The sequence below is a fragment of the Blennius ocellaris genome (assembly GCF_963422515.1).
Source record: "Blennius ocellaris genome assembly, chromosome: 20".
NCBI lineage: Eukaryota > Metazoa > Chordata > Actinopteri > Blenniiformes > Blenniidae > Blennius > Blennius ocellaris.
The window spans coordinates 8,243,775-8,265,899 of NC_137669.1; the positions used below are offsets into that span (position 1 = coordinate 8,243,775).

The window sequence follows — 22,125 nt, forward strand, 5'->3', positions numbered from 1 at the left end:
AAGTGGTGGGAAAACGATCTGCAAAGCTTGAGCATCACTTACAGCAATGCTTTCATCGTCAGGGAAGTTCACTCCATTCTTGGTTTCTATACAAATCAAATTCAATGGGTTAGGACATGGGATCCACCTTTAAATGTGTAATTTGAGCTTGCTTACTGCGAGTACATTAAGGAGGTTATGCATTTTTATACATCCAGCAATGACTCTCTTACCTTCCTGTTGTTGTATCTTGAGTCCCTCCTGAGCCTCGATGTGCAGGTTCTCCAGGTACTGGGGCCTGCTGCCCTCGATGAAAACATTCTCCTGGTAGTGCTGCGATGTCGTGTAGTGGACTGTTAACCTCTTGTGGTCTTCATTCCCCCTTGGGCCAGCTGCTCATATAGACAAATCACAAAAGGCAGAAGGAGAAATATCTTTAGTATTACTGTTATGTGTACACTGTAGTCATCCAACAGCTGCTTCAAAAATGGCTGGATGCAAACCATCCTTTTTTTTTAAACCAAAGAAAATCACATTATTATGAAATCTACTGTCATTCACAGCATCCTTCAAATTTCTCTGTAATGTACATACTCTACTTACAATACATACTGTACTTACACTACAACATGTCTGACACTACAAAAGAAAGCTATAAGAATCATTTCATGGCCAATGCCAAACACTCCAACAAATGCTCTCTTCCATAAATATGGTCTCCTAAAGCTTCCTGAAGGGAATCTTTATCACGATGCATGTATTATGTATCATGTTGTTAACAGGTCAAATACTAGAATATGTGAACTTATTCCATTAAACTCACCCTTTCACCAACATGATACCAGAAATAAACTACTTCTAAAAGGTAAATATGGAAAACTAAAATGGACCAGTTTTAGTATATGTCATAGAGGTCCAAACTTATGGCACGAGCTGGAAAGCAACTTAAAACCATACTAAAGCCACACTATCCATATTTAAAAGGAAACTGAAGAATCAACAAGTGGAGAGTTATGCAGGGGGTTTACGTGTGGCTTAGTACTCTCAGGGTTAAAAGGTTTTCTCTCTGTACATGGGTCAATTCAAAGTGAATGTAGAGCCATTTTTGTCTTTTCTATTGTGATTTTAGGAGGGGATTGGGTTTGTTTCCATATGTGTATATATGCACTTATGTATGTGTATATATTGCACAAATTAGTCTTCATTCATCTACTCTCTAGTGACGTCTGAGGGTCCTGGTGGTGTTTGAGCCATTTTTAGTTCATGTAGAACGAAGATGCACTGGGTGGTGGCGTGTTGGACCCCAACATGATAAGCTCCAAACTTTTTTGGGTGTCAATTTTTTTTCATTATTTAGCAAATTCATGCACATCTCAAAATTATTGTTGTATATGGGAAATTGTAGAAAATAAATAAATGAAATAAACTACTGTCTTTGGACTGGTGTCTCAATTCTCTCACAGGACAAACGTCAACACACACTCAACAGGTGTCCGCTGGCCGAAACTTTTATCAGCTTTACTGTGAATCCTTCGCACGTCCACCTGGCGAGAGCTCACGCTTATCAGTGCACGTCTGACACGGCACACTCATCAAATCTCCTCAGCTAAGTACGGTGGGCAGAAGTCCCAGTCTGGTCTCGGCTTTCAGCAGTAAACCATTGGCCTGGCTAATCTCTTGCAAGTATTCTGCTTCTTTGCTTGTTCGTCAGGGAGGAGGAGGAGGAGGCGGGGGTGTAAGGAGACCACCTGCTGAGAGACCTCTTGGGTGAGAAATAGGCCGAGCTCACCTTCAGAGTGGATTTTGTTATTGTCAGACAGCATACCAAAACAGTGGAGAACAAATGAGATTTCAATATGGATACATTTTAAACGCAACTAACCCCCACCACTTACCGTACTGGTGAAGTCAATGGCTCCAACTGAAAACACTGTGCCGAGATTTGTAAACTTGAAATGACCAAAGCTCATAAATGTATATATATATTTTTTTTTTTCTTAATGACTCAGCTGAGGTCAGTCTTTGTGATCAATTGCTTGGAGTGTGGGGTGTGGCTCTGGAAGTGGAACTTGTCTTGATTCAAATCCGGTTTTACTGTTGTCTAAACATCTCATTTTGTGGAGTGAGCGCTCAAGAAAATTTGACTTCTGTGGCTTGAGATGGCTTGTTAGTAGGACATTTCATGTGGGTATGATTGTCAATTGGAGGATTATTACAGGACTATGAGATGTACACAAAGCACAACAGAAGAGTGTAATGAGTCTCATGCTTGGAGCATGGCCTGTCGGAGGGCAGACATGTAAAGTGCCTAAAAGCTTTGGTTAGCAAGCGCCCACGTGAGGTGTCTCCTTTACCTCTTTTGTCACTTCACACACAGAATGAGTCTATATACCTCCACCCTGTTCTTCTGTAATCATGCCACATGATTTCATGTGAGAAATCATGTGGCATGATCTATCGAAATACAAGACGTCATTGTGGACATCTCATCCCACACACTGATCACATGAGGTGCAGTAACCACCAGAAGTAGTTAATTGGCAAAGTACCCCTCCCTGAGACTCTGCCAGACCCCCGGGGAAGGTTTAGGGATTCTGCTTGATTAAGACGATCGCCATATAAGCCAGTAAATCTCTTTATCTCATTAGAAAAGACCCCCGAAAACTGTGTTCAACTCTAATACACGAGTGCCTGTGTGTGTGTGTGTGTGTGTATGTATGAGTGTGTCTGTTTGAGTTACTGTCTGATTCTAAGGCAAATGTACGCATAAATTACCTGTATGTTTCGTCGTAAAACATAACTTGAGGTTCACAAACAGCAATCAAAATGAAGTAAGTGTCCAGGAATCTGAAACCAATGTGTCTGTTAACTGGATTCCTCTACCTGAGACAGCACTCACCCTTCTTCTTGAAGACTGACAGCAGCGAGTGGACGCTCTTCCTCAAGTAGACAACCATGCCTATGCCAGCGCCATAGCAGATTCAAGATCAAAACAGTAGAAAAGCAAAGCAGGGCTCAAGAAGTCCTCTTTCTGTCAGCCTTGAGAAAAATCTGATTTACAACGGAGAATCTAAAAATGCTCTAAATAGCAAATGGGACTGAGAGGCTTTGGAGGTTTGTCAGCTCGTGACCGGAGATGCTCCTGCTTCAGTGTCTGAGTGACTTGGAGAGGACAAGTGCACAATAAGATCTGCTCCCAGCCAAAGCAGCCTGCCCCAGCTGCCTTATCCCCGAGTCTGATACTCTCCTCCTCCCTTCCCCCTCTGCTCTCTCTCTCTCTCTCTCTCTCCCTCTCTCTCTCTCCCACCCTCCGACCTCCCCCCCACCCCCCAGCAAAACAGCTGTCAAAGTTTGGCTTTGGGGAGGCAGCCCCCCCCCCCCCCCCCCCCCCCCCCCCCCCCCCCCCCCCCCCCCACACACACACACACACACACACACTTCACACAATGCAGGCAGACACGTGTGAGGACACACTCATGACGAACCCCCCCTCCAACTCACACCCTCCTCATACTGACTAGTTTGAATACAATTCACTTGCCAAAATAGATTAAATTATCCCCAAAAATAGTGACAGATATTACGAAGTTCAGAAAAGTCCTAAAAGAAGTCACGTGGCAACATAGTTTCACATAAAAGTTCCTTCATATCTTCTCATATAATGGATTCTATATCTATAGGGACCACAATAGAAATAAGTCTCATCGATTACTTTTTTTTGTGTCATCCTCTGGTTTTTTTTGTCATGTCATCAAAATGATTAATATAATATATTTGTGTGTTTTATTTTGTGTGCACATGAAGACAATCCAAATAAATTCATTCATTCATACATTGAGAAATTAATACAAACAAAAATGCTTCAGAAAAAAAGGTAATAATGTCTTTTAAAAATCCGTATTTTGTACTTCTATTATAATAAAGGTGTGTATTATACTCAAAATACCTGACCCGCAGCACGAGAAACACTCGCGCATTAACCATTTTAAATTGTGTCTTTGACTGAGGACCGAACTATCCTATAATCACTGATATATTTGAGGGTTATAAAGTTCTCTTTGTCATTGTCTCTTCCCTAATGGAGGCCCTCAGCGTTGTGCGTCTGTCTGAAGCTGTATCTCATTATCAAAGGGCTACGGGGGCTGCATTTGACAGTAGAGGTTGTGTCCTCACAGGAAGAAGCTTAATAGCCCCTTTCATGTATTTTCCATATTGTCCTCCTCCATATCTGCGCATCACTTTCTCCCATCTCGCCTTTCCTCCTTCTCTGTCTCGGCCAATCTCTTCCCTCCTCACATCTTTCTCTGTCTCGTGCCTTTTCTGTCTTCCTCTTCGCCTCACAGCCAACTAAAAGTCTATTCTGAGCTAAAAATAGCTGACGTGGCCACAGTTCATCATCTGCAAAGGATGACTTTCTCTATGCCTGCTAATGTTTCCTGACAAACGGCAGAGGGTATGAAATACAACACGACTTTGGGGGGACAAAAAGGCTGATTCTGGCCAAACAAACAACCTGCCCCCTGCCCCATGACTGTTTTTTTTCCTGGAGAAGATGCAGCCCTTCGCTCTCTGTGCTCGGTGAATAGATGTTTGTTCGCTGATGAAGTGGCACCGCAGGGGGGCTACAGCTGGCCCAGACCAGCTGGAGGGTTTAATGCAATTACCTTCCACAATCACCCACCGTCCCTTCTGGCACTAGAAAATAGAGATGGGGAAGTTTCTGAGCTCGACCAGAGGAGAAATCTGCACCCTCGCTGTCCCGGGGTCAGATTGACCAGCTTAGGGTTCTGGCTTAGAGTTCAGCCTTGTGGTTTGCTGGGGGCTGGAATAAGACGAGTCATACAGGAGAGAAGCTTTGAGCATGGGAATCATGCCAGAGGATTAACCGTGCCAGTAGCTTTACCTGTCCATCTAACTTACACTAGATGAGTAAGTGTAAGTTAGACAATCATTTGTCCATCGAATGTCACTCTCGCTCATGACACGTCTTCACTTCATATCTTCCCTTGGTCTCTTCACGACATCTCTCAGCCAACCAATTCACACTCATCAAGTCCTAATCTGTTTTAATTTCTGCCAAACAGTTTAACAACATGGGACACGCGGGAGCTTATGTGCATGAGAAAAGAGCTTTGTCGTTGCAGTGGCATGGCCCTTTAAGTACCAAACACTCCATTTCTTCTTCTCGCTGTCGTCTTCACAGCAGACTTTTACTATGAGCCAGTTTTGGGGGTCTCTGGCCCAGCCTATGTCACCCCCTGTTGTTAGCCAAGACCCCTCATATCAATATTCATTAGAAGGCCTAAAGAGACACCATCTGGCCCTGGGGGAGAGGGCAGAGGGGAGAGGCGAGGCTTCACATGCCTTTGATTCAACACGGACAACCCACCATTCCACTGCACACAGCATTGTGACACACTTCATCACAAAGGGGGAAAGCAACATATGCAAAATTCATGCTAATGCAGAATCTCAAAAAAAAACAACTCCCAAGTTTAATCATCTGGGCAAGAAGAAAAAGGCCAGCCAAGAATATCCAACTCTGGAGTGTTTAACGTGGGTGTGCGTTTTCCCCCCGTTCTCCAAAGATAATAACATAAATCAACGGTACCAGATTGTCAGACTTGTTAGCAGGTCAAATAGTCTGTGAAAGAATAATCAGGGTTCAGGCAGCCAACAAAACGAGCTTGTTAAAATGTCAGAGGCCAAAAAACATATGCTTCATTACTTCGAGCCACATTTAGAATAACCATAATAATCCGACAAGTTGTTCTCACGTACTGATTCGTATCATGAATTCCAGTCAGGTACAACCATACTCAGCAGAGACACCAAATGTAGGGACACAGTGGTATGTAAGTCGGCTCTTCTGAAGGCATCATTCTAAATTCTATATGTGAAGTGACATCAAATGAGGTTGTGATTGATATTTTTCATGCAGTGTTGACATGTAGCAGGGCCCGAAGAACCTCATGTTAACTACTAATGGCTTATCTCTTGTCCGGGCTTTAACCTCAACCCTCTCGCATCATATGACGCCCCCCAATCACGGGCAGAGCTTTCCATTGTGCTAATCCAATCTATCATGTACCACATAACTCCTTCCTCCACTAGAGAGTGCCACACCGGCATATCTCATTCAGTTTGGACTGCAAGCATGAGACTGCAAAAGAAAAAAAAGGAAGAAAACAGACGGTTATCTGATGAGCCTGTTTACTGTAACACACACACACACACACACACACACACACACACACACACACACACACACACACACACACACACACACACACACACACACACACACACACACACACACACACACACACACACACACACACACACACTGTACTGATGACGAAATGCAGCCCAGTGTAATATATGCCTCTCACCAGACTGAACAAGGCCAAACCCCGACACTTATTGGAATACATTGACCACATGGTGTGTACTAGCTCGTCTACTGTCCTCGGCTCACCCTGTTACTCTGCACATGGAGGTGAAGGAGGTAAAGAGAGCAGAGCACAGACGGAGAATAGCTGTACCAGCTTTGTCATGACTTCAACATCAGTGTCAGGTGAAGCAGAGGAGCCGCTGGACCGTGACGGGCTGCGGGGGTTTCCACATCACGCCCTGCTGGGCCTCAAAACTGCCACTGTTTAGGTGGTATTATAGGGCGTGAGAGTGCATGCAGCCGGGATATGAAGAGGGCAGGGACCTGGCAGTGAAGTAAAAAAATAAATAAAAATACTGAAAAAAATGGGATCTATGCTCTGTTTTTTTCCATTGACACACACATGAGGTGCCTGTCGGGGTTAACACAACATCACAGCTGTGGACATGAAGACAGCTGATGCGATTTGAAAGACAGGAGCTTGGGATTTATCATTGGACAGCTTATCTGTGTTTACAGAAGACTCGTTGACTGAATTCTTTCATTGACCTCCTTATAAATAAATAAAAAAATATATATTTTTAAGAAAACCAAGTTACCAGTATGAACTTTCACTTTATGGGATTAAAAACTGCAGTGCAGTTGAACAAAAACTCACCACACATTAATAATTAAAGGTTTTCCTGAATGCACAGTGTTTTCAGTTGAAGAATAATACACACTTGATGAACTATAGTCAGAATTTACAGCAGCAGTGTGTCGTGGCCATGGTTCCTAACAGGAGCATTTCTAAAGAATGTGGTCTCCAGATAGAAAAAAAAAAACCTTCTTTCTGTTTCTGAAGGTCAAGAATTTAGTGAAGATGTTCTATTGGGAGGATTTAAGAGAAGGGAAAAAAACAACAGAATATCACCAGTGTTTTATCATTAAGACGGGATCACAGATGAGACAACCGTCTCCAGTGGTAGAGTAAGTAGATGGAGCATGGGGGTCTACGGTGATGTTTCTGTTCACTGACCCTCCATCCCTCTGGACAGAGCTAATGAAACTGCCAGAGTGCAGGAACGGAGAGTTAAATTGTGACCAGCAATAAACCTCCCATCACACACACACGTGTGTGTGTGTGTGTGTGTGTGTGTGTGTGTGTGTGTGTGTGTGTGTGTGTGTCATTATTCAGATGGTTGCTGCCCTCCTGATTTGTATTCAGCGGCTGCTGTGGTGAACTTGAGTTATGAGCTCCATCTCCACTGAGGAGTATCAACCACAGAGGGGCTCAACCTCTATACTCGAGTACATAAAGGAAAAATATTCCATGCATCCCGCTATGATAATCTGGAATCATCCATTCAGGTGGGCTGCTCAGAGCGAAACACAAATTGCGAGATCAGGCTCGTTCGTCACTGGGTTTTATCTGGTGAGAGCGAACAGACGCAGATGCGTACATTATGAAAACAGAAGCTACAAACTGCTGTGGTCGCCTGGAGGACGTGAGGAGTCGAAAAACAAGGAACCGATCGGAGGTAAAGAGAGGCTGAGGGAACCGGTGGAAGGTTACAGGGCAACGGAGAGAACATAAATCACCAGGTAGAGTGACTGTCTCTGATTTCCTCTGGGTGTGACACAGAAGGAGAGCCATAACGAGGACGAATACAGATAAAGAAAACTAGTCCCTGTGGTATTATTTTCAAACATATTATTTAAAATATAAACAGTTGGTTTAGTAGAAAACAGAAAGAGCTCCAGTTAAGTTTACAGTGGCTGAAATTGGATCTGACTGTGGTTTCTCGGAAAAAAAACCCTCTCTGATGTGAATTTATCAAAGCATATTTAGTAAATCAGATTTTTTTTAAAAGTAATAAGTGTAACAAGGGTAAATGTGATTCAGTAAAATTTAAATCAAGATAAGTATAAATACGGTTTATTTCCACTGAGATATTAGTGTGATGTTCCACTTTTCTTGCATTTTAAAATGTTTTCTCCATTTCACAGTGTTAAACTGTTAAATCACACAATACGATAACAGCATTTAACAAATAATAGTTTATCATTCAAGGAGATGAAGACACATTTAAAGCATTAGTGGGATGTACATCAGGAAGAGCAAGGACTGGTAAGGTTAACAGATTAGTATTCCTCAGCATGTTTTCTTCCTTGTTCAGTTTTCAGAAGAAATCACAGCAAATACAACATGAGAGCAGCACATTCATCCTTATTAAAACACACAGTGCTTTGAAACTGAATGCTTTCAGTACCACTGCTATGATCAAATTAAAAGTTATTAAAGGGACCATGATTGCATATCTGCATGCAAGTAATGCATTTCCGAAATTATAAAACAAAATTTTAAACATGAATGAATATCTCCCACTTTAAAATGTGCAAAAAGAGATTCGTATTGACGTCTGAAGTTGTACATCATCAGTGCAAAGTCAAATGTATGTGTAGTTTGCATGTTTTTTTTTCCTGTGCTTGAGTTTCATTCTCTGGGCTTTGTAGTTCGCTTTCATGGCCCAAAAACCTGCGTTTCAGATGAATCAGTGACTGAAAACGTGGTTGCATCATCTCTTTTTTATGTAACTGATTTATTATCATTTGTTTACAGATTGGCGATAGATAAAGGAAATCTAACTGGAAATAATCAAAACAAGTAGAATTGGAAATGACAGAGTAAGTTTAGTAACAAATGAGGTTAATAAAGACTCCTATTGGCAGTAAAAAGTACAAATCTGTCAGCTTTACAAAACTTTAAATAACTACACACACTATAAAACTCCAGGTAAGTTCAGTCCTCTGCACCGCAGCCGTCAGGAGGAAACATTAACATAAACTGTTGACGTGAACGTTTCAGCAGAAACGACAAAACTGACAATCACATTTTCTTGAAAACACGTTTCTTACCTCATGTCTCCTGTCGTTTACTCGGCAGATAAACTCCTGTATTTGTTTTAAAATCCTGACTGAAGGCACGCTGTAAACCTGAGCTCAGGTGAGTGATTGTGCCTCTGCAGGCTCATAAACACGACGCTAAACTTAGCAGCTCCAACCGTGCCTAAAAATAGTCACTGTCACTTTTTAAAAAAAAAGAATTATTCTCTCTCTCTCTCTCTCTCTCTCTCTCTCTCTCTCTCTCTCTCTCTCTCTCTCTCTCTCTGCCTGATAAGGGGATTGTGGGTATTTTTTCCTCAAGGAGTTTGAGCTGTTTTTTTTTCTTCTTTTTTGCAGCTTGTCGTTCCAACTCAAGAAGCTTTGTGTGAAGCTAAACCGAGAGCCGAGGTGGATCGGGACGCCTCACGGCAGTGACTGCTTTGACCCGCCGCTCAGCGCGTTCATCTGCGAAACAAGATAATAAATCTATTTGTCTCTGATTGCTGCGTGGGAGTGAGCGCAGGAGTACCCTGGGTGACCCCCGGGGAAAGGCTGCGGAGCGGCGCAAAGGCCTCCAGACAAAAAAAATCAGCCGGAGGGAAGACAGACCACAACAAAGTGTCACACACACTGCAGATTATTGGGACACAGAGGCAGATACCAGTTGAGTCAAGGGGCCAGTGAGTTTTCCCAAGAGGCCACATGACAAAGCAGGACTTCTCTGGAGTGGAATTTAAACTCTATGTGAATATATCTCATGTTATGAAGCAGTTTTTTTACTGTATGTCTTTAAGTGTTACAAGTAGTCGCTTGAAGACCCAAAAAAAACTGATTATGGGGTTGCGGTCATGAGTGTAATGGAAAATAGTCTCATTTCATCTGATTAATGATAAAGACTTTCTCTACATTCTTTCTCTCCATTTTCAGAGTGACAATGACCTTTCAGTAAAGTTTGTGAACATTAATCTTGCTACTTCATTCATGGTTCTTCCATTGGTTGAACCGTTTCAGGATGTGATATAGTGTAATGTCACAGTATACAAATCAGCCATAAATAAACAACAGTCATTCGTTCTTAAAAAGTGGAATATGTTCAACAGGACAGCACTTGTGGGGTGTCCCTGGTGTTTACTGCTTATCAACTTGCACAAGTGGCGCAAGCAAAGAAATAGCAAATATAATAATAAAGTGACTGGAGTTCAAATCACTGATATTAACATGTCAGTTTGTTGTGCATGGGGCAACCAAAGCTGATACTTCAATAGCATTCATAACAACAGCTAATCAGTGCATCGGATGTGTCTGAATTTTCTTTAAATTTGATCCGACACTTCAGGAGAGTTAGGCTGACCTGCCGTAATAGCACACTTTGGTCCATTATTCCTGATCTTCAGCTAATTTGTCGAGCTCCGTCAATGAAAAGATGCCATGGCTCATGCTTCGTGTTCTCGGAGGTCGATATTGGATGTCTTCTGTGTTTGTGAGTTCCTGTGTTGGGGCTTTCCAGCAATTATCTCGTGGACTTTGTTTTTATTCTGGAGTTTTGTTTGGGTTTTTTTCTTGTGGGATTTGGCTTTGGGCCACCAATGGCAGTTTCTTGCATCTCGAGTCGTCCTCTGAGCCAAACATAACAAAAGAGTGATATATACAGACTGTCAACAACTTTGCTTCTTTAGCATGTGGATCTTCCTTAATTCACTGCGGTAGAGAATCCACAACGTTTCTCTGAGATTCTGGATCATATTGATCAAATTGAGATAATTCCACCACACAGTCAAAGATTTGTCGATCATGTTGAAAGCAGTCCAGAATACATCCTCAATGAGGAGTTGAAGCAGTCAGATACACCCATGAATTACAGTATTAACTGTCAAGGAGTAAACTTTGTATTTTAAGTTTTACGTTTGCTCTTGAGGCCACTGCCGAGATGTTCTGATCATAAATAAAGATAGGAACACGGATCTCTTCTTTCTTCATTGTGACAGATCACCAGTGTGAAAATGATGACAGATGCAGCTTGTCTCTTTGCCTCTGTCCACCATCACTCGTGAACTTTCAAGACCCCAAAATGCCTGAACTCATTAATCAAAGGCAGTATAGTTTCACTTGTAGGAGCTGTTTAAACTTCGACCTCCTCAACCTCTTTTCAGTTGCTTTTTTGACACACAAACCTAAATGCCATGGTCCGGTTTATCTCATTAGCCACTGAAAATGTACATCTGGTGTAGTTTTCCAAATCATTTATAGAGTTTCTGCAATAGTTCAACTGATGGGTCTTTTTTCTATGAAACAATCCCCCTTTTCTCTTCTGTACATGGACTATACAGACAATAATAACTGCTTTAATAAGGGGGAATATTTGAAAATGGAAAAAAATAAAACTTCAACTTTAGCATCCATCTGTTTGTGACCTGATTAAGACATTGGATGTAAATTCTTTGTGCTGAATTACACTAAATTTAGCTAAATGAGATGTATAAATAATACATTTTCTATTAGAAATCTGTCGTTTCTTTCAGTGTCACAGTGGAAAAAGCATCATCATAATTATAATGTTCAATTTCATTTAAGAAATTGATGATTCTGGTGTTTTTAAAACAAAACAAAACAAAAAAGTAAAAAAATAAATTCCTGAGGGTTTTTTCCTTCATGGTGTTTGCATGTTCTACATGTGTTTGCATGCTTTATACGCCAAGTTCAAGCCAACAACACGTTTCTTAGGTTCATAACTGACTCTCAATTGTCCGTGTATGTGTGTTATCCCCCAGCGCTGTATTCTGCAACCCTACTAGGAGACGCCAATCAAAAAAGACGGTGGGACGGATTCACTGCCATTGTGTTCACCAAGCTGTGGGGATGTGACCGAGAGAAGCTTATTTCATTTGACTGTGTGTCACACGAATCACACCGGACACATTAGGCTCGAACACATGAAGCCTGTTGTCAATAAATGGCAACACGCGTGTAACAAGCCTCAACATTAATGTGCCGGCGGTGAACGCATGAGAATGTGTCGGCCGCGTAACAATGCGCTTGAGTGTTTAAAGCAAAGCGACGTGGAGAGAACGAGCGTTGTGCGCGTCAGCTTGTGCAAGTGACGCTCGCCCTCAGAGAACAACACTTGGTTCTGTGAGCCTTCGTCAGTGTCCCAGAAACTGACTCTCGCCCCCCCCCCCCCCCCCCCCCCCCCGCCTGGAGGAATCCCATCATCCACGCCTTGTGAACTAAGCCCCCCTCACGTAAACAAGTGGAAACCATCTTGACTAAATCGGTCAGAAAACACTTGTAAATCTATGTGAAAAGACTGGAGTGAACCTGCTGCCAAACACTGGAGTTTGGAAAAACCACAGAGACTGGCACCGACTCGGCGCCATCTGCTTGGCAACGAGAAACATCCGAGGTGTCGCAGCGCCCGTAATGACGGCTCGTGTTTGACTCCAATGTGTTTTTTGACTTGAGTGACTGTGTTGACTTAATGTTTTGTAAATTATTTAGCAAAAAGTGTTCGCCTCAACAGAAGCGTTGAATTTTTTTCCCCATGACATTTTTGAACAAACCAGCTTTCGTGCTTCAGACTTTGTGGCGGCGCTGGTAAGATCAGGAAGATTCTGAGCCGGAGAAATGAAGTCCGGGTATCATTTGAAGGCCTGAGATTTCATTTCAAGCTTCGCCGTAAACATGAACAAATGCAGCGTGAAAGCTTGTGGCCGCAGACAGAAATATTGAAACAAAGTCTTGTGTACAGATACCTATACAAACAGCTAAACTGAATAAGAATTTGGATTTACAATCACTGTTTCTGTAACTCTGAAATACACAGAGAAGCACAAATTCTCAAGTTTATTGCTCCAAAACCTCAAAAAAGACAACATGTACAATCGCATAGATAAAATGGAGTTTCAGAACCAATAAGACCTCCAAAATCTTAGTTTTTCTTCTTCAATTGTAATATATTTGCAGATGCCAAACAGCTTGTATTATATGTGTTGTCAAAATGACATGAAAGAAATAGACAATATGATAAATTACACCTCTATACGGTACTGTCATATAAGAAAAAATAATTGTGTATATGTGTAAAGGGATACAAATAGACACACATTTATATTTGTTTCTGTATTAATATAGAATGTACATAATTACATGCATGCATGTGTATACAGATACACAGAGAATCGTGATACTTGTTTCAGATATTCATATTTTATGAATGATTAAACTGCACATAAGTATCCTGGTGTTATAATTAATACATTATAACTTTTTTTTATAAATGCACCATAATGAAACTCTACTTTCTAGAACTTTCTAGTCCTCTCTCACTGCTGATCAACTTCTTTTCAGTGAATCCTAATTTCAGGTTTGATAACATTTTCTCCCTCAGCCATGAATCAATGAAACAGTCACAAGTTTTAAATCAGAGATTTTACAGTGTTGTCCGATAAGGAAGCCGAACATAAACATAAAGGATGATATTGTTCTTGTTTCAAAATAATAAGCATTAAATCCCCCCCTCCTCCTCTCCCCATGTCCAGAACTGGAATAATGAGCATTGAATAGGAAGGTCACACACACAGGTCAGCGTGTTCTGTTTGACAGCATGATCTGATGCTCTAATTCAATTTAGGCTTCAACATAGGAAGCCAATTGACTGAGCCCCATAACGAAAAGCAAGACATTTTCAAGCCAGACACACAGACACACAGTCATAATTACATGTGGCTGGTACCATATTACTTCAAGCACACTACAAATGTACCATGATGAAACAGTTTAGTTTGACACATTTTTCTTGAAAATAACAGATTTTATTCATAATTTAACACGAGTACTAACAAGCCTCCGAACTTATAAAGTCGCATAGCACGACATCACCATTTGTTCCATGTTGTCTTTGTACCCACATTCTCCAATAACTTCATTTGGCCTTTAGCTTGTTCACAAGCTCTTCATTAATTTAGCTTTTTGCTGAGGTGCCACTTTGTTGTTTTGCTCAAAAGCTTGAGCTTCAAACTACGTTATTTAATGTGCTCTGTTAGGGGAAAAAATGGAAACTGGCTCTACAGAGCTGACGTGAGATGTGTCACAGATGGAATCAATTCAACGCACCCCATTAACACTTTAAATGTCATTTCAGCTACTTGTAATGTACATTTGTGGACAAGCTTTAATTTAGCAGCAAAGCGTGAATGAGGCCAGCGCCGCTCTCAGTTATGGCTAACATGGCAGAATTTGATTTCTGCATCGCGGCTTGAATTCAACTTGGAACCAATTTACGACAATCTGCAATACAGGGAAAACAACATGTTGGAAGTGTAAAGAGACAAGTAATTTATTTGAATACAATTTCAAGTTTGACCCACAAACAGAGACAACAGTCACACTGAGGATTTGTATTGTTTCAAAGATGATTTTATTTATTCTTCAGCATTCATTTATTAAATCTTTCTTGTCCAGGATTGAGCTCCCAGAGAATCCTGACCATGTGATAAGTCAGGGAGTTTGCATGAAGAGGTTACTGAGACCCAAAGACAAACAAATGAGATACTATAATGCTTTCTTTCTTTGAGCCATCTCCCTTTTTAATACTGTTTATTAAAGGCCAAATGTTGTAAACCTGAAGATCTCCATCCATCTTATAGAAGGTTTTATCCAACTTATGACCTAAAACAAAAGGAACTAATGTGATATTGCATGTGCACACTGAGGAAGCTGAGGTACTCATAGGGAATGAACAACAATACTACACACAATCCATGAAGCAGCTTTGCCTTCATAAATGTTGATAATTTGTTTTTCTAGAAAAGCATCTGAAAGTTGTTTCTGTCATTTTGATTTCAACCTCTTCATATGACTGCTGATTGCAACTGTAATCGGGGATGAATTGCAACTTGTTGCATCATGAATCTACTTATGTCCACTTTTTTTTTCTTTTCTTCATTTTTAAATAGAGCTGGCTCAGAGCGCGATGGCTATAGATCAGTCGAGTAAGAATTGTCCATGCTGTCATCCAATGGCTATGCTTTCCCATGCTGCATTTAAGGCCAGAATAGGCAGACTGCAACCATGATTATACGCTGCTAAAAACTGATTTCATTGAGGGCCAGAAGACAAAAGCTTTGGCGGGGCTGAAGGGCATGAGAGGACGGGACGTTAAGACTTATGAGAGTAATAATCTTTTGCGGCATGTGATATGTCGCAGACCTGACAAGTTTAAAAAAAACGGTTCACTTGTTACTGAAACATGCAGCCCCTCGCTGCGAGCGTTCGCACTGAGAAAAGACTTTGTGTCACAGGAAGGAGGAGAAAGGGGATGACAGGCAGAAAAATGGAGCATGAGAACAGAAGTCAGTTTTGACATTATCATCGCCGTCTCAAAACAATAAAAAAACAGCTTTTAAGAGATGACAAAACGAAAAGAAAGCCACGGGAGGTAATAGATGTGTAACGCCGAGGACGATCCTGCCGCTACAGGTGCCGCTCAGCCACATGTGGAACAGAACAGAATGGGGGCAGCGAGGAAATCGTCAGCAGAGCGGTGCTGGAAGAAGAGGTGGGGCGAGGCGTAGGAGGAAAAGATAGCAGAAACAAAAAAGTCGTCATTCTCTTTATCCAGCTGCACGATGCCTAAGCTCTCTGCAGGGAGTCCATGACTTTGACAGTGAATGGGATCTTCAAAGGAGGACCAGGAAGAAGAGCGCCTTAGCCCCGCTTACTGAAATCAAAAGGCTTAGGCGAGCCTCACCAAGCAGGATAATGGAATATGCAATATCAAACCCGCCGCACAAGACAGTTGTTATGAAAACGGCAGGAAAATCTGCAGGCAGCCTTGTTGCCTAATTGTACACAGGGCTATGCAACATGTTGTATTTTTCCTCTCCTGTTCCCATTATATCCTCCAGACCTGCTCTCCCTCCCGCTCACATGTTCTATTGAAAGACTTTTCTATGCGAGCGGTCAGTGTTACTACTGAGTCCACCGACAAATACCTCCTCCTGAACGGTGGCAGATAAATTCCTGAGAAACAATCCGAGGTCAGGGAGATTGTTTGCGTCAAGAGGAGGAACTGCAGAGATACAGAATGCAGAGCCAGGTGGAGTTCAAGCATTTCAAGGCTAAGTGCTGATATTTCAAGATTTACAGTTTTATTTGGCTGATCAGTCGGTCCGTTCCTCAGCGAAGGCACTCTCCCCAGTATCTGGTGATGAAAACCAGCTGAGTCTCCCCCACGCCGAGGATAGCTGATAAAAAATAATACGAAAACATCTGGAAAACCCCGCCAGCTGCATCTTATCATTTTACGAAACTTCAAACGGGTCTAAAAAGGAAAAGGAGGACGGAGGGAGTGTGCATGTGTGTGGATGCTTCTGGCTCTCACTGCACCACCTGTGGGTGCGCTAATGTGTATTTATGGTGAGCTCATGTCGTCCACTATTGCCACCGACCTCTTCCTCAGCACTGAGCCTTGCCAGATACTATTAACCACAACAAGGTCTGTTGTGTGTGTTTTTTTTTTCCTTCCTGAATCACATACTTTTAGATCAAGATTCCAAAATACCTCCGTATATTTGATCAGTCTGATCTTTCTGCTTTGACCTAAAATAGCCGTTTCTCAGTTGCAGGGCACATAAACAAGCTCTCAGGTGTTTTGAGGGCCACAGGCTTTGGATTGGACGAGGCCCAGAACCACAGAGATGACACATATCTAAGGAGCAGCATGGACCTCGTCACCGAGTTCATCCTCTGCATGCTTCTCTACTCCACCTACGTCTGTTTGCTTTGCGGTCGGGCTCCCTTAATCCATTAGAGACGCTTTATTGCTATATAAATATAGTGAACACGCTTAAAGGTGCATTACATGAAACTACATGAGCTCCTTCACCTTCTCTGAGGATGAAATTGTCTTTATTTCGGCTCTTGAGCAGCAAAATAAATGTAAAAAACAAACACAGCAACAATCACAGAGACTGAAAAATTTAGACTTTCCGTCCTGGATGGGTGCCCATGCGTAAGGAAATTAGTTGGAATGCAGGAATGCATTCACACCCCGGGTTTCTGAATAAACTCCACATGAATGAGGCGGCGACAATCGCACACACCCACATGCCCCGCCGACCACCGGCGGAGCAAATGGGCATTGTGTTTTCCTGAACACACGCTCGTCGCCTGCGAAGGTTGATGCATAAATCCAAATCATCAACACACAAGGACTCTGGGAAACAGGAAACGGCGGTAGAAGGCCAAACACAACGACGAAAGTGGCAACTTCAAAACCTTGGGTGAAATCTTTGCTTCAGTGTAAAACCGTCGCCCTTCTCTCAAACGAAAGCGCCGCTGCAATCGACAACATAGCCAACGGACAAATGGAAGCCTGTTAAGATCTGATTAGTCCTGGTCTGGTTGCTGTTTGGTTACAGCCAATGTGGCTCGTGCTTCATGTCGACACTAATCTGCTTTCAAAAGACTTTCAAATTAATGTATTTGTTAAAAAAAAAAAAGAAGAAGAAGAAGATATGTCGATAAGACCAACTCAGCTTTTCTGAATTTGTTCCGTTATTTGTTCCTACAAGTATCCAGAGAGACTCCAGGCATGTAAACGGATTAACACCAGAATGAAAACACGTGGTTTGCTCACATTTATCTGTCCGTTTAAGCTCTGCGTCGGTGAGAGCGTGTTCAAAAGAGCCAGGATCTGAGATAGGAAAGCAGGGAGCAAAATAACCAGGTTCAACAGGAATAAATGGAAGAGTAAGACTAGAAAGAAAAGAAATGGAAGGAAAACGATTATGTCAACAGCTCCTTGTGACAAACGAATCTCAGCGACAGCGTTATCTGGCAATCTTTCTGTGTCAGTGTGTCTTAAACCTGTTTGTCAGGTGTGTTTTTCTTGCTCAAGGGGCAGTAAACAGAGACAACGATCAGCGTGGGACAGACTCAGCTCAATTTTCCACTGCGGGTATGGAGAAGTCAGGCAGAGTCATATAATATTGAGCTCAGGATCACACCCACATAAACACACATAAACACAGTATCACACATGGTGGCATCAAGACAGATGAAACAAAAACAAGCAACAAAAAAAAAAAAAAACATTTTAAAAAGGCAAATTCAGAGCTCATCTGGATTTATTTATGATCTTAAAACAAGCCACAGAGACTAAAATAGAAGAAGAAACAAAGACTTTTGCCGACACACAGTAATCTTGTGCACACTTGTGCACTAAGCAGGAAGCCTTGAAGCTGACTCAGGTGAACTCAGCATGGAAAATAATGTCTCTCTGCACCTAAACAGCTTACTGTGGGAACTAAACCAGCCGTACATCAAACCCAGCCTAATCCCTTCCAGAAAACCCTATTGGGTTTAAAAGTTCACCTCTTACAACAAAGCCGTGTTGGAATCTTTCGTTAAACTTACCTGTTTTCAGTTTGTCTGGACGGCCAAAGAGCCAGATGCTTTTAGGTCTGTCCCGGCTGGGGCTCGATATCGGGCTCCAGGATTGGGGCGAAGATGGGTTTGATTGTGTCTGGACTTTCTTCTTCTTCTTCTGGATGCTGTTTCCCATCTTGGGGCAGTCCCCAAGCCCCTATAGAGGATCGAACATCTCGCAATCCTGTACTATCACATCTGTGCTCCAGCTCTCGAGACCCTCGCCCTTCAGCAGCGAACAACCACTCCAGGTCAACGTGAATAAAAGCCTTCTGAGTCCCTGTGGTCAAAACATTCCCGCTGAATCAGCCCAGCACACACACACACACACACACACACACACACACACACACACACACACACACACACACACACACACACACACACACACACACACACACACACACACACACACACACACACACACACACACACACACGCACACAAACACACACACAAACACACACCACACTAAAGAGTACCTGTGCTAAAGACCTACTGACACCATTCAGCTCCAGACACTATCAGAGACGCAGATCCAGCAAGGATGAAAAATACAACGCACACACTCAAATCAGTCTCCAAGCTGACACGATGCCAAGCATGTACATCAGCTTCCGAAGCAGCGGCAACATCCTCCACTGACAAGCCTGAGTAAGAGTGTGTGAGTGTGAGAAATCGTATTGGTGACTGTGTGTGTGTGTGTGTGTGTGTGTGTGTATGCAAGTGCCCCTCCCACTTTCTGCCTCTGTGATCGTCGTGCTCCCAAAGCAGAGCAGCCACACAGCTGAGCATGTTTCTGTGTCAGGGAGGAGTGAAAACACACGCACGCACGCACGCACGCACGCACACACACACACACACACACACACACACACACACACACACACACACGCACACACACACACACACACACACACACACACACGCAAATCTTAATGATGAAGATAATCAGAGCCTCCTCTTGTGTCTAATTGCACCTTGGCTGATTTTGTCTCGAGCTTTATATCAAACCATTTACAAGCTCAGCTGACAGATTCTTTCAACACACTGCAGTGATGAAGAACACAAAAGATTCCTGAGTCACACACACACACACACACACACACACACACACACACACACACACACACACACACACACACACACACACACACACACACACACATGCACGCACAGAAATGTGTAGAGAAAGCTACTGGTGGAAAAAGAGCGTGACATCATCAAATGTTTGTGCTCATCAGCGAGGAACTAAAATAAGCTATAACACAACGATAAAGGTACAAGGGGAGTTTTAAAACAGCAAACCGATGCTTGATAATTCAGGTGATCATGACAGGTGCTGCTCCACTGTCTGGCACCTCCTGAAATTCCTCACATCGTGCACACACACATACACACACACACACACACACGTTTGCGTGTACACATGCAGCCTCTGGCACAGATAAAAAGAGAAGGATCTATGCCCATCAATCGGTCAGACAGATCAAAGCTTGTTTCGAGATGAGAACATTCCAGCTCGGCTTAGAAGAAGCACAGGCGCTCGGGCAGATGCGCGAGTTACACAAACAGAGATGATGGTGAATTGTAGACAAATGTTTCCTATGTTAGATCACCAGGCACACCGGGGTTTCCTGTCACTTTGCAGCTGTAATTCGTCCTGATTCCGAGTTCCTTGTGTTGCTCTCTCCTCCACTTCCCTCTATAAAATGGATCCTGCCTGGCCAGAGAGCCCCTGAACGTTGAGATGACTTTGCCCCTGCGTGCACCCCAGTGATGACGCCATGACCTTTTCCGTCACTGTCAGACGGGGACACCACTTCTACCGCTTTTAGATCAATGCCAGCCGACCAGAACGAGGTCGGGGAGGCACGTAAGGGAGAAGACAGATGACTACAAGAAACGCTGCCTCTTGTATTATGTGAAACTGAGATTCCTCGTAGGAGCAAGATGGAGGAAGGGGAAGAGAGAGAGAGAGAGAGAGAGAGAGAGAGAGAGAGAGAGAGAGAGAGAGAGAGAGAGAGAGAGAGAGAGAGAGAGGGAGTGGTGATGATGAGGAGCGTGAAAATGAGACCACTTCATCGTGGTCACCCTGTTCATGTTTCCTCCAAGCCCTTCATCTCTTCCTCTACTGATGTGCTGCTGGAAGATAAAAAAAAAAGAAAAAAGCCTCCAATAAAAAGCAGATTTACTGACTGAGGGTGGGGCGGAGTGATGTGGAGCAGCAGAGCTGCCGGGTAAAGAATTTACAATGTTTTCTCTCGAACAGGCATTGATTTGAATCAGAGGAGCCGATCTGAGAGGCTCTCAGTATGTGTGTTATCAGCATGAGGGAACGAGAAAGCATGATATCACCAAGGCTTCCTGGTGCAGAGTGTAAAACGATCTGCAATTAGAAAAGAAAAAAGAAAAAAAGAAAAAAAGGAAAACACTCAGAGAAACGTCCTAATGCATCCTCATCAGAACCACACCCAGTACATTTGTGCCGGTGGAGTACTCCGAGCTCGCCGTCTCATCCGTCACAGAGCAATGAGAGAGCACTTAGTGTGCGCGGGGGATGTTCTGCACCCCGTCTTCACCTTACAGCTGCAAAGTGTGGCTGCAAACATGCCCCAGATACATTTAAATACGAGCGTGATCAAAGTGCGTGTCATTGTCAGGAGAAATTTGAGGATTTGACGGCTGCTGGGAACTCAAAGGAAGAGCAGAGAGAGAGAGGCAGTGTGTGTGTGTGTGTGTGTGTGTGCGTGTGTGTGTGTGTGCGTGTGTGTGTGTGTGTGTGTGTGTGTGTGTGTGTGTGTGTGTGTGTGTGTGTGTGTGTGTGTGTGTGTGTGTGTGTGTGTGTGTGTGTGTGTGTAGAGGAATGCCGTTGTCAGGGGAAGTGGTTGTCAGGGTGACCATCACCAAGGTCTCAAGACAGGAATAGGGCATCTACCTTTCTGAATGTTTAATTTAGCGTTTTTATTGGAGTGTCTGTGAGGGAGGAGAGAGTCTTATGCAACATCGGTTTAAAAACGTCCCTGATGAGAGACTCTCAGTGTGCAACTCTGCACGACCTTGACCAACATGGGTTCACCTTGGTGTGAGTCTTACACTGAGTCCTTACGTTTATTAAACCTGCTGTCATTAGCCCAGTACCCCCACCTTGTGGTACGGCTCTGCTATCGCCATTAAAACCCTGGAGATTGGCAGCGCTGATGCAAAACACTCAACACGGTGCTGAAGTGATGAATTGATGAAGTGATGAATGGTGCAACTGCTTCGTTTCAATACTCAGTGAGTAGATTTTGTTGGACTTTAAGCTGCAGAATCATCCACATAGAATCATTCAGACACACACACACACACACACACACACACACACACGCACACGCACACGCACGCGCGCGCACACACACACACACACACGCACACACACACACTGGATAATAATGGTGCTTCTTCAATTGGAGGATTGA

General features: G+C 43.0%; 1 protein-coding gene across 2 annotated transcripts in view; it reads right to left on the bottom strand.

The window, feature by feature from the left end:
- nhsl3 (NHS like 3) overlaps nt 1-22,125 on the bottom strand; it is a 36,194-nt gene that overhangs the window by 5,951 nt on the left and 8,118 nt on the right. For both annotated transcript variants that reach the window (XM_080516103.1, XM_080516102.1), the window contains exons 3-4: nt 213-371; nt 43-86 (exon numbers count right to left, since the gene is read on the bottom strand). In XM_080516103.1, coding sequence (XP_080372229.1) covers nt 43-86; nt 213-371 — 203 coding nt within the window. The remainder of the gene's footprint in view (nt 1-42; nt 87-212; nt 372-22,125) is intronic.